This window comes from Dromiciops gliroides, chromosome 5 (genome assembly GCF_019393635.1).
Source record: "Dromiciops gliroides isolate mDroGli1 chromosome 5, mDroGli1.pri, whole genome shotgun sequence".
Taxonomy (NCBI): Eukaryota; Metazoa; Chordata; class Mammalia; order Microbiotheria; family Microbiotheriidae; genus Dromiciops; species Dromiciops gliroides.
This window is the reverse complement of record NC_057865.1, coordinates 46,622,902-46,636,971: the sequence shown is the minus strand read 5'-3', so window position 1 is coordinate 46,636,971 and position 14,070 is coordinate 46,622,902. Positions and strand designations below refer to the sequence as shown.

General features: G+C 40.7%; 1 protein-coding gene across 2 annotated transcripts in view; it reads left to right on the top strand.

Annotated features, from left to right (window-relative positions):
* GLB1 (galactosidase beta 1) overlaps positions 1–12,228 on the top strand; it is a 65,089-nt gene extending 52,861 nt beyond the window's left edge. Inside the window, exons 15-16 of one of the 2 annotated variants that reach the window (XM_043967819.1) lie at positions 1,848–2,069; positions 11,142–12,228. In XM_043967819.1, the coding sequence (XP_043823754.1) occupies positions 1,848–2,069; positions 11,142–11,375 (456 nt within the window). In that variant the 3' untranslated portion in view covers positions 11,376–12,228. The remainder of the gene's footprint in view (positions 1–1,847; positions 2,070–11,141) is intronic. The other variant, XM_043967820.1, reaches the window with a different exon arrangement.
* Positions 12,229–14,070: the final 1,842 nt, after the last annotated feature.

Here is a 14,070-nt window from a genome sequence, read left to right as displayed (position 1 = left end):
TGTTTGGTTCTCTGACTGGCGCTGAGGGTCAGGGGGTTGGCAGGACATTGTAAACACCCCAAGATTGCTGAGTATTAAAGAAAGAACCTACCCTCTAATTCAGATAAGCACCACCCTTCTTTGCAGGGTTGACTTGGGGAACATCTGTTTTTGACACCTTTTTAAATTTTGCCCTTAATAATGGGAAAATTGAACAATGAGTACAGAATGCCCAACTTGTTATTGAGTTAGATATTAGGGTGGAAGGAAGCAAAGGGAGGAAGCCAGTCCATTGTGGTTGTACCCGCTGGTTAGCTCAAATTCTACCTGAAAAACACCTTCCTGAATTGCTTAACAAAACACCCTTTTCTGTTGCATTGTGAGGTATCTGTGTAATGCTTAAGATGCCAATTTGTAGCCAAGAAGGCCTGGGTTCAAATTCTGCCTCAGAGCTTTTCTTGTAAGATGGGGATAATACTATCTACTTCATACGGTAGTTATGAGAGTCAAATGAGAGGGTGATTGTCAAGTGCTTTACTTTTTTTTTTCCAATCTTGGTAGTATTTAATTTTTTTCCAGTTACATGGAAAAATAGATTCCAACATTGATTTTTATAAGATTTTGAGTTCCAAATTTCTCTCCCCCCTCTCCCTTCCCTCTCTTCTCTCTAAGATAGCAAGCAATCTGATTACAGGTCATATATGTACAATCACATTAAATATATTTTCTCATTAGTCATGTTGTGAAAGAAGAATCAGAACAAAAGGGAAAAACCTCAAAAAAAAAAAGTAGAAACAGTATGGATCATTTTAAAAGCTCTTTACATGGCCTAGCGAGTTCCCTAGGACCAAGGGACCAAGAGGTCTATATTTTGCCTGCAAACATTCATTATTTATATATTGTATATATTCATATTTGTATGTATTTTTGTTTCTATTAAATTTAGAAATATAAGTCTAATTCTACTATTGTGTATTTATCATAATGCTATACTGATATATTTATAATTGTAGGTATATAATATATTTAATATCTTTATAATTTATTAATATATTTGTGTTTTGTTTATCTATTTTGTATTTTGTGTGTTCTCTCCCTCACACACACACACACACACACACACACACACACACACACACACACTTTTTCCTCCATCATGACAAGAGGGTGCAGAATGTTTGCCTTTAGCATAGTGCCTAGCACATAGGACACATTTAACAAAATGCCTGTTGGTTGACTACCACACATTCTTTTTTTAAAAATTTTTTTATTTTTTGGTGAGGCAATTGGGGTTAAGTGACTTGCCCAGGGTCACACAGCTAGTAAGTGTCAAGTGTCTGAGGCCAGATTTGAACTTAGGAACTCCTGAATCCAGGGCTGGTGCTTTATCCACTGCACCACCTAGCTGCCCCAATACTACACATTCTAAAACCAAACAGACATTATGTTGGGCAGTCTTATTTATTCATTCATTGATTGGCCTATTTATTGAGTGCCTCCTACAAGAAAGGAACTTAATAGGCTTTAGATTCCTTAGGAAATAGAGAGGACCCATGATGTCACTTGGTTAGTGGGCTTCCAGAAATTTCCTCTGCCTGGTATAGCAGTTTAGCACCTTCCACACCATATAGGTCTAGGAAAGTGCCCAGTCTCTTAACCCAGGTTAAGAGACTTAAAGGGCAAACAACCAGTGTGCATCAGAACAAGACCCAAACTTGGCTTCTTCTTGGCCTCAAGGTTGGCTCCGTCCATTGGACCACGCAGAAATTCTAATATATCCCACAGGATATTTTGCATATGGATCCAGCCACGTGACTCTGAGACTTTGACTTCACTTCTTCCTAATGCATCTTGTTTTTGTTTTTTAGGGTCTGATTTCCAATATCACCCTTGACTCAGACATACTCACAGGCTGGTTGATTTACCCACTGAATATGGAGGATGCCGTGCAACAAGATCTGAACTCCAGTGATTACAGTGATCATTCCAACTTGACTCTCCCATCTTTTCACGTTGGTCAGTTTTCCATTCCTAGTGGAATTCCTGACTTGCCTCAGGACACCTTTATCAAGTTTCCCAATTGGACCAAGGTATGATTAGCTTGGGCCTTTCCTGTTGAAACAAAAATCTCCATATGTAGTCTTAGGAATCTGTATGTTGTCAGTATTGTTCTGAGTCTATCACTCTATCAGGCGGTAAGTAGCAGGTTTCATTTAGCGTCCTCTGGATTATGGTGTGTTGAGTTCTAAGTCTTTCAGAGTTGTTGGTATACATTGTATGTAATTTTTGTATACATTGTATGCAATTTTTGTATGTATACAAATGTTCTGGTTCTATTACTTCACCCCGCATCTGTTCATGTCAGTCTTCCTGTGTTTCTCTAAAGTCATTTCTTATAGCACAGTGGAATTCCATAGCAACATAGATAGTAATTGATTGTCATCTTCTCAGAACCTCCAGTTCTTTGCCACCACAGACAGAGCTGCTATATTTTTGCATATAAGGATCCTTTTCTTTGGTATAAACCTATCAGTGGTATTGCTGCATCAAAGAATATATGTATTTTAGTGACTTTTGGGCATAGTTCTGTGTTTTTTAAATTATTATGCTAAATTTTTCTAAAATTATATATATTTATATATTAATGGCTATTGTGCCCATTTTGGCATTAAGCATTTATTATTAATGTCATATATACCAGTAAAGAATTGACCACGTGTCTCCCTAACTTCCTTATAGTCTCAAACCTTCAGGCTTACATACCCCTAAGAGACAGCATTCTGAGCCAAGGGAGTAGGTCCAGGAAGCCAAGAGAGTAAACCTCTCATGGTCAAGGCTTTTATCCTCTTTGGGTAGAGCCAGGTCACCATACATTGATCTAAGCTAATTGGTTATAGCATCATTCAGTTCCATTGATTGACATGACTTGAGGGTGGTCTAAAGAGTACACAAAAAGGGAAAATTCCAACATCTAGGTGCGCTTCTTTTTTTTTTTTTTTTTTTAGTGAGGCAATTGGGGTTAAGTGACTTGCCCAGGGTCACACAGCTAGTAAGCGTTAAGCGTCTGAGGCCGGATTTGAACTCAGGTACTCCTGACTCCAGTACTGGTGCTCTATCCATTGCGCCACCTACCTGCCCCCTAGGTGTGCTTCTAAACAAAAGTATCAATCTCCATTTCCTTCGTTCCCCTAGGCTCATTCCAGGTAGGAACTGAACTTTCTAGGGTGAGGGGGAGAAAGGACAAACTGATCTCTAGGTCTCTCCTAGAAATCCATTATTTTCTCACAGCTCCAAATTGCTTTCTGGAATGGCCAGACCAGTTCCCAGTTCTTCTACTAGTTATCTTACATTTTGGTCAGCTTTCCCAATATCAGAGTTGTTTGAAATATCATTTCTCTAATTATTGGTGGTTTACAGCATTTTTTCATATGAATATTGGTTGTTTGAATTTTTCCTCCCAAATACTGCTTCTTCTTTACACCCTTTGACCATCTGTCAGTTGAGGAATGTCTCATTCATACAAATTCAAATCAGTTCCCTAGATATATTAGAAATGAGACCTTTATCAGAGAAACTTGTTTCAATAATTATTTTCCCATTTACCTGTCTTTTTTGTCATTTAAACAATGTTTGGTTTTATTTGTGCAATTTGAATTTTATGTAATCAATATCTGTTTTACCTCTTTTGATTCTTTCCATTTCTTGTTTGGTCATGATCTCTTCCCCTATCCATGGATTTGACAGTTATTTTCTTCTATGATACTCTACTTTGTTTATCACATCACTCTTACTCTTCATATCTAAGTCATTTGGAGTTTTTCTGAGAGACAATAGTCTATATCTTATCTATCCATCTCTCCATCCATCCATGTCTTGTTTTTGTCAGACTGCTTTCTAGTTTTCTCAAGCTGTTGTTAAAGAGTGAGTTCTTCTCCTAGTAGCTGAGATCTTTGGGTTTGCAAAACATTTGACTTCTAGGCTTGCTTCTATATAATATTTTGTGCCTAATCTGCCCTTCTGATTGTAACTAGTACCAAATTGTTCTATTGACTATTATAAATCTGGGATTCTTAACCTGGTGTCCACAGATAGATTCTGAGGGGATCCTTGAACTTAAATTAGGAAAAAAATTACATTTTTTTTACATCTTAATTTTTACTAAACTCAATGCAAAATTTACATTTCCTTCAAATATTAATTTCTTTAAACAACAACAAACACATTCTGAGGGGAAATCCATGGGTTTTACCAGACTGCTAATACTAAGTAACTCCCAGCATTTAACACAGGTCTCATCATTAATAAATTGCTCGTTGATTTGCCCTTTGACCACCAGGATACAAAAAAGGTTGAAGAATCTCTGATTTAAAGAATGAAAAGTTACTTGATTGAAATATTCGGTGAGATAAAAATGATACTGATGTTGACTTTGCCTCCATCCCATGACTGGATTTAAGATTAATAGTTGAGCGTTTTTGAATTTGGGAAACTTAAGAGGTAGAAGAAAGCAGTTAGACCAAGTGGCCTCTAAAATTTGTAATTATAAAATTCTATAATTTTGAGATGTGTCACCTTGTTTCTTATTCATTTACCCTCCAGAGTCTGGTCAGACAGTCCCAGTCCTGTGGCAGCCAGTTCCTGTATTCTGTCCATCCCTGTCTTGCCCTGCCCTATCACCTTCTACAGCCTCTGTGGTTCTATAAAAACTTTAATTTAATGAATGAAATAACTGATAAGGATGAGCAGTGTGATTAAATCAGAAAGAAAAATCAATTGTTCTTGCTACTTAAGGTTTTTCCATTCAATTTTAAGTTGCTAGTCCTTTTGTATTTAATCTGAATTAGGGGTGATGAAGATGCCTAAAAGGCACTGTTAGCATCTCCATTAGCCATGCTGTGGCACTTGGCACTTGTGTTTTTGTGTAGAGATGAGGTTTCATCTTACATCATCTCTTCAGAAAGGCCCCACAGGTAGCTAGTTAATGGCAGAACACAGCCTTGAACCCAGGGTCTTTGACTCTGGGACTAGCGCTCATTTTCCTGTAGTCTCAGATTTATTTTTCCCTTTTATCCAGAATTTCTATTCAGACTCATTTTTTGGTGAGGCAGATGATGCTCTCTGAAAGGAAGTTTGGCCCCAAAGGAGATAAAAAAATGTTACCAGCTTCTGCTCACACAATTGATGCTTTTCCAGCTTATCTTTGTAATCAGCATTTCAGATGGGCTCGATAAGGCTTGGGTTAGCAGGTGGAGGTATGGGAGCCCTCTGTGGGTTTTCATGCCTGGAGGAGAACTACTGCAGTCATTTTTTCTCTTTGCTTAGGCTAGATTAAGTTCAGTTCAGCTTTGGGCAGAGCCCTTTGGGTAAATTTTTGAGATAACATAGGCCATCATGGAATTTGCATTCTAGGAGAGGAGATATGTGTGTGTGTGTATAAATATATAAGAATTTGTGTGCATATGAATTCACATGTATAAATATGCAGGAATATTATGTGCAATATATTAAATACATATATTTGTACACCCACGCACACACACATACACATCTACAATATACATATGCATATGTATACATATATATACACACAGATATAAACGTGTTTTGGTTCTATATGTGTGTTGTGCCATTATGTTTATAGACACATGTAAAAGCATGCAGTCTGTATGTATCAATGCACACATTGTAAGAGTGCATACATGTGAATGCCTTTTGGATATGTATGACTCTAGGTTTGTGCGTGTATGAGTACTCTAATACAAAATAATAAGTGAGTGTCAAAGGTGGACCCACAATAGGCTTAGGGGTAAGAGCTTCCCTGTTTCAGAGGATCAGAGAAGAGGGCACAGCTGACATTTAGCTGGGGTTTCAGGAATTACAGCCCATTGGGTGTGGGGGGGAGGACTATTCCAACTGTGAAGCCCCAAGAGCAGAGGGACGGTGGCAAAGCGAGTTTGGCTAAGTCACAAGTGTGGGAGTGGAGGCAGATTGTGACGAGGCCTGGATACTAAATGAATTGGGAGACAGGGAGCTATGGAGGACTAATTAATTAGCCATGTAGATTTAGGTAATGCAGACACCTGATTTCATGGGCAGGACTGCTCCCTAATTCCTTTGACCCTGTTAGGTGGTGATGAGGACTACAATAGGAAGGTGACAATGGGGATAGAGTGGAAAGGACAGATGGGAGCAATATTCCAGGAGTAGAAGCAAACAAGACTTGGTGACTTAACTGGATGTAGGAATCAAGGGAAACTTCGTGCCTGAGAAGATGCCAAGGCCCCGAACAAGGGATCCCCAGTAGTCATTGGATGACATGCTACAGGGGAATCAGATTTGGGGGAAGAGATAATTGGCTCAGTTTTGGAAGTGATGACTTGTAAGTGGTGCCAGAGGGACAGCTAGGCTTCCGGTACTTAAAGGGCTATGGTTGGGAAGAGGGATTTCTTTCAGGTTGAGTTGGAGGATTTCAGGGGCACATTCAAGCTCAATGTTGGGAGCATTTCACATTTAGAGTGGAAGAGGCTGCTTTAGGTTTGGGGTGCTTCTTCCTCACGGGAGGTCTTCAGATCCAGACGTAGATGTCAGGTGTGACCATGGGATGGGCTGACCTGAGGTCCCTTCCAAATCTGAGATTCTGTGAGCTAGCATATTTTAAAATCAAACATATCAGTCAAGAAGTAGGTCAGATATTTCCTGGACTTCACTTTCATTTGAATATCTGAATGGTGGCTGAAGTTTATCACACCCATTGAACAAAAAATTAGTCAACGAATCCAAGATGTACAGGCCTAAACTTTTTGGGGACATCACTGTGAATGCCTCTTTTGAAGCAAGAAGCATTCAGAAAAAACTGACTCGCAGTACCCCATGATATATCACAGGCTGCTGGAGTTAGAAGGGACTTGAGAGCATCTCATCTGATGCATTTTACCACTGAAGGAACTGAGGCACAGTTTAGCCTCAGCTACTGACTACAGACACAGTGCCTGGCACATAGTAAGTGCTTTTTACATTTTACAGGCTCCAGAGGGGAAGTGACCACCCCAAGGTCACCGAGGTGGATTAGATCCCTGGGGATCTTACTTATAAACCAGGGGTGTGGAATCCCAGTGAACTTTTTTGTTGTTGTTGTTGTTGTTGTTGTTGTTTTTGTTTTGTTTGTTTTTGTAGGGCGATGGGGATTAAGTGACTTGCCCAGGGTCACATAGCTAGTAAGTGTCAAGTATCTGAGGCTGGATTTGAACTCAGGTCCTCCTGAATCCAAGGCCGATGCTTTAAAAACATTTTTCTGAGAAGGGTCCACCATACTACGAAGGGATGTGTATATGTACACAGGATACGCATAGAAAGGCTGCTTGCTATGTGTATGAAAGGACACATCCTTTCACCCCCTGACCCTCAGCTCTCATCATGAGGCATGTTTTCTAAGGAACCTTCCAGCTCTGATCACAAAAGTGAGGGATGCTGAAAAGGGAAAGAGGCAAGATGTTAGACGGATTCTGCCTTCTGCCAGCCTGGTCATCGGAATGCTGGGAGAACAGAGTCTGAGAAGCAAAGTCTTCAGTCTCTGTCGCCCCTCATTCTAGTCTCCAGTTTGAGTCTCCTTTCAGCAGAGGTCTTTTCCTCTTGACCAAACAGGTGGGGTGACTGCTATTTCTCCCTTGCACCTCCACCCCATACTACTGCAAAAACAAGCCACAGGCAGATTTTTAAAGTGATAAAAGCTGTCTTTATGTACACCTTTTCAGCATGGATCAAGATAGCACGTACTCCTGCAGAAAGCAAGACAAATACTTCTCAGAATCCTCAAACTGTGAAACTAACCCCCCCCCTTTTTTTTTTTCTAAATGACTGAGCCCCAACAGCTAGTTTCTAATCACCAGTTTCTTAGTCCCCATTGCCACATAAATGATGTCATCATTGACTTTCATAGGACAGGTAACCATGGTGATATTTGATATTTTGAGAGATGCACACTGCTGCCCCCCACCCCCGGCTCCCTACCCAGGATGCAAATGGCAGCCTTTCCATCCCTTCTGCTCCTGGGAGAAAAGAAGTCAAGATCTGGACTGGGTTCGCTGCCCGCCTCTCACACTAGCTACCCAACAAGCACTTATTAAGAGATTACTTTGTACAAGGCACTGATTCTTTGAACTCTGGTGATATAGAGGGAATGAAGACTGACTCAAGAATCTTCCATTCCACCGCAGAATGGAACATGTGAATAGTTATGGACATGATAATCTGAGGAATGAGAGAACTGGTAACCAGGGACATCAGGAAGGGCTTGCTCACTGTAGGGGGTGTCACCTGTGCTGAGTGGTGAAGGATGCAACGCGGAAAGGAAGGAGAACTTCCCACACCTGGGGGACAGAGATGGGAATTGGAAGAACCAAGGTTGGGGGAATAGCAGGGAGGTCAATGGAATGGCTGCTGCAAGGGGAGTAAAACGAAATGGACCTTTGAGGGGAGGTTGGGGCCTGATTGATGTATGCTGGTGGTGTTACAAAATCACTGGAGGTTTTGTTCTGGGGCTTGTCAAGTTGATACCTGAAAGATCATTTTGGAAAGTTTGGAAAGGGAGAGACTGGAAATTAGGGGATTGTTCTTTGTGAGAAGTGATGAGATTCTGAGCTCAGCTGTTTGGCTCCTAGAGAAGGAAGATGGGGGTGTTCTGTTTGTAGGCAGTGGAATCAATAGGGTTTTTTAGCAGTTGGTTGAATGTGCCAGGGAAGGAAAGTGGAGTTCGAGGATGCCCGAGCGTGCAAAGTTGGTAACTTGTGGTAATGGAGAGGTATGTATGGGGAAATAGAATGAATTCTTTTGGACATTTTGAGTTTGAGATGCCAGTAGGACTTCTATTTGGAAATATTGAATAGCTGATGACTCAAGATTCAGGAAAGAAGCTAGGGTGCATGTACTGATGTGGGAGCTATCATCATAGAGATGATCGTTGAACCCAGGGCAGCTGATGGATGAATGGAAGTAACAACCCTTCTATTGAGTCATCAGCTCCTGTGGCAATTTGGAGAGATCCCTTCCCCTGAGTTAGGTTTTTAAATGCATAAAATGAAGTACCATGGAATTACAAAGGAAATAAATTATTTTTTAAAATATCTTAATATTCAAATATTAAAGTTCATGGCTCCCAGGATAAGAATACCTGTCATACAAAAAGGGTATATATAGAGAAGAGAAAGTATAGGGGAACCCTATGGTTAGAAGAAAGCACAGCAAAGGAAACTGAAAATCTAATGTGTTAAGAAGTGAAAATTGCCTTTGCGAATCTCTAGATGCTATATAAATACTATCTTCATCTAAATAAAGAGACCAGTCACATAGGATTGAGAGGCCAACTTGGGGAGAATCGATTAACCAGTGGGAAGGAATAAACAGTGTTCAATTCTTCCAGTGAGGGATGAGAAAGACTTGGAGATAACAATACAATAATAGTTGATATTTATTTAGTGCCTACTATGTGCTAGATACTGTGCTATGTGCACATGGGAGGCAGGAGCTGTTATCTTCCCCATTTGGCAGATGAGGAAACTGACTTGCCCAGGGTCATACAACTAGTAAGTGTCTTTCTGACTAGGCCCAGAGGTCTATCCATTGTGGAGAGGGAAGCTTCAGTTAAGTGAAGTCAGATGTAAAGGATTGTGAATGAGTGGAAGGAGAGGAAGTGGATAGTAGATGATGTTTTTTATTAGATTTATTTATTAGATGATGTTTTTTATTAGATATTTATTAGATGATGTATTTTATTGTTTTCCAGTTACATGTAGAGATAGTTTTCAACATTTGTTTTTATAAGATTTCGAGTTTCAAATTTTTCTCCCTCCCCCTTGCCCAAGACAGCAAGCAATCTGATATAGGTTATATTTGTACAATCACATTAAACATATTTCTGCATTAGTCTTGCTGTGAAAGAAGAATCAGAGCAAAAAGGAAAAACCTCAAAAAAGAAAAACACCACTAAAAACAAAAGAAATAGTATGGTTCAGTCAGCATCCATATTCCACAGTTCTTTTTTTTCGGGATTTGGAGAGCCTTTTCCATCATGAGTCTTTGGAACTATCTTGGACCATTGTATTGCTGAGAAGAATCAATGATCAACACATAATGTTGTTGATACTGTGTACAACGTTCTCCTGGTTCTGCTCATCTCGCTTATCATCAGTTCATGCAAGCACTTCCAGGTTTCTCTGAAATCTGCCTGCTCATCATTTCTTACAGCACAATAGAATTCCATTACATTCATATACCACAACTTGTTCAGCCATTCCCTAATTGATGGGCAGCCCCTCATTTTCCAATTCCTCGCCAGCACAAAAAGCAGCCTAGATGGTGTTTGTGTCTAGGAGTTTGGGTCTGTGGGCAAGCCACTTAACCATGCTTGGCCTCAGTTTTCCTCATCTATAAAATGGGTATTTATAATACTTATCTTGTCTCACAGGGCTCTGTCTTGTTGCTTAAATGTATGGAGCCCGCTTATAAATGTGTGACATGAGCTCTTCTAGGAAGAGAGAACAGGAAATATCTCTCATTTAGCAAGTTTGACTTCCTAGGAGCCAGAACCTGTGTCTCTGGACACAGAAAGGCCAGGGGGAGCAAGCACGTTAGTCCCCTTCTCTATGCCTTGTATTTGCACCGGGTAACTCCTGAGGTTGGCTATGAATCGTCTTTGTTTCTCTGAAGTTGAGGTAACTTCAAATGCGTTCACTCATTTTTCGGTGGGATAGCTCAGGTGCTTTTGCCATCAGCAGGATGCCTTGCTCACAGCCTCGCCCCCAGCCTGGGTACGCAGCTGGAGTTCTTCATGTGGGCATGTCAGACCCTTAGTTCAAGTCGTCTCTGTGTGGGGAAAAAATGCATTTGGGTGTTAAGAGAGGGATGGCCAGGCTGATGGACCCTTATTACCAGAGGCATCTCCTCCTCAAAAGCTGTTTCCCGAGGCAGCTAGGTGGCGCAGTGGATAGAGCACCAGCCCTGGATTCAGGAGGACCTGAGTTCAAATCTGGCCTCAGACACTCAACACTTACTAGCTGTGTGACCCTGAGCAAGTCACTTAACCCCAATTGCCTCACCAAAAAAAAAAAAAAAAAGCTGTTTCCCTTCTTGGGTAGATTTTGACAGTGTCCCTTCTCTCTCTCTTGCAGGGACAGGTATGGATCAATGGCTTCAACCTTGGCCGCTACTGGCCAACTCAGGGCCCCCAGGTCACTCTGTATGTTCCAAGAAACCTCCTGGTCACATCTGCCCCGAACAACATCACCGTGCTGGAACTGGAGAGATCTCCATGTGATTCTCAGGAGAAATGTTTCGTGGAGATGGTGGACACACCTGTGATCGACGGACCCGTGCCTCCAAAGAAGAAGAAGGAGGGCCAATAAAGTATGAAGGCTGGACGAGCCACAATGCCTTCAGAAGGACCTTCCTCTTTGCAATCTTGACCTTTTAGAGAACCTAATGAATCTAGCCTAAAATCGAATTTTACCTTGGCTGATTGGGAAGTTGTGCGTGCGTGTGTGTATGTGTGTGTGTGTGGGGTGGGGGGGTGTGTGCTAGTGCATGCGTGTGTATTAATTGTTAGGGTTGGTTTTACTTGTTGCCTTGTGAATGAAAATAATAAGCTCCCTGAGGGAAAGAACTGAGCCTCTCCAACAATGATATAAACCCTGTAGTACCGTTGGCCTCTACAGGATCCTGCACCCTGTGGGCGCACTATGAATGTTGAACACCACCCTGATCATGGTCATAAAATGGTAAAGCACACTCCCAGAGGATTTTATTTTGCCTGATGTATTTGCACTGAAAATTTATAGGGAAGAATTGTGTTCCCTGAATAAAATTTATACCCATTTGATAGAATGTGTTTTGAATGGTTTTCTATTTAAAGATTTACCAACTGTTTGTTCCCATAATGTCATCTTTGATGGACTATTTTAATGAATAAAGAATAGGCATCTAGGTGTTACAGAGGATAGATAGCATGCTGAACTTGGGAGTCCCAAAGATAGAGTTCAGATCCACCTCAGATACGTGTAACCCTGGGCAAGTCCCTTATCCCCCTGCCTCAGTTTCCCCATCTGTAAAATGGGGACAATACTAAGGTTGTTGTGGGACTGAAATGAGAAATTAGGTTAAGCCCTTTCCAATGGCTGTGTAAGTGATTACGGCAGCTAAGTTGCTCAGTGGATAGAGCACCACACCTTGAGTCAGGAAGACCTGGGTTCAGATCTAGCCTCAGCCAATTACTACCTGGGTGACCCTGGACAAGAATGTCACTTACCTTCTGTCTGCCTTGGTTTTCTCTTCTGCAAAATAGCACCTACTGCCTGGGTTTGTTTTTTAAGGATCAAATGAGATATTTTAAAGCAACTGAACCTTAAAACCCTTTAAACCATTAATTTATTGATGATAATAAGATTCTTGATAACCTTAATTATTGAAAAAAATCTAGCATTTATGTAAACTTATGTAAACCTTGTTTTTTGTAGTGTAAGGCATTGCATGAATTTGTATAGTATTCACTTCTGTCTCTTGCTATTAAGCCCTTATATGCTTAAAAAATGACCTCTTTGTTTTAATATAACTACAAAAGGTCTTTTTTTCCTTCTAATAATTATATATATATATATATATATATATATATATATATATATATATATTTTTTTTTTTTGCAGGGCAATTGGGGTTAAGTGATTTGCCTAGGGTCACACAGCTAGTAAGTGTTAAGTGTCTGAGGTCGGATCTGAACTCAGGTTCTCCTGAATCCAGGGCCGGTGCTCTATCCACTGCACCATCTAGCTGCCCCTATATTCATTTTAAAAAATTTTCAGTTCCCAGTTTTCTCCCTCTCCCCAGCCCCTCCACCACCCATTGAAAAGGAAAGCAATGTGATAGCAGTTATACATAGTAGGTCTTGCAAAGCATTTCTGTATTAGCCATGTTGAAAAAAAAATGTAAATGCTAGATTTGATCAATAATACTTTGTTAATTCAGACATCTGTAATTTAATCAATTTGGATACTCCATCCACCAGTTGCAGATTGGAACTCTGATACAACTTAGATGATCTTTGTAAGAAAAACTGATAAGGCAGCGAGGTGGTGCCACTGAATAGACAGAGCACTGGGTCTGGAGCCCCAGATATTTACTAGTTGGGTGACCCTGGGCAAGTCACTTCATCCTGTTTCACTCATCTGTAAAATGAGCTGGAAAAGGAAATGGCAAACCACTCCAGCATCTTTGCCATGAAAACCCCAAAGGGGTCAAGGAGAGTCAGACAAGACTGAAACAACAGAACAATAGTAAAATTCTTTCCTCTGAGCCCAACCTGATAATGATAGACCTGTGGATAGACAAAGCATTTATTAAGCACTAGCTGTGTGTGCCTTGGCTGGTCCTCTGATCCCAGCATCATGTCTATCATCAGGCCTGTATGTCTTGCTTGGTAGTAGGATCCTGTATACTTGCACAGTGCAGGTGGGGGCTTTGAGAACTCAGGGTGATTTTTATACCACAATAAGGTGTTGATTGATGATAAAGGGCCTCAAAACACTACATTAGGAGAACTTTTCACACCAGCATTTATCCTAGGATGGCAAGAGGACCAGAAAAAGTGCTATTAAGAGGCTCATTTGTAAGAAATGGAGATATTTATCATAAAAAAGTTGGGCCTAGGGAGAGCTGATGGGGTCTTCAACTATTTTAGAGGTTTGTCTAGTGGATAAAGGGGTTAAGTGTGTTGTCTTTTACTCTAGAGGTTAGAACCATCAGCAGTGGGTAGTGGTGGGATATTTAGACTGGATATCTACAATCTAAAAGTAGAATGGGGAGCCTTGGTAGATAGTGAGCTCCCCATCATTAGGAGGCTTTTGAGGGAGTTCTGGATCACAATCTTTTCAAGGATGTTATAGGGAGATACTTGCCCAGGTACAGATTGGACTATCTGGACTATGGGGTTCCTGCCAGCCCTGAGATTTTCTCGATGTGCTTGTCATTCAGAAAAATGACTGATCATTTAATGCTAGGCTAGAAGGAATACCTTCTTTTGTGAGTGCCCGAGATGACTGTTTCGAAAGC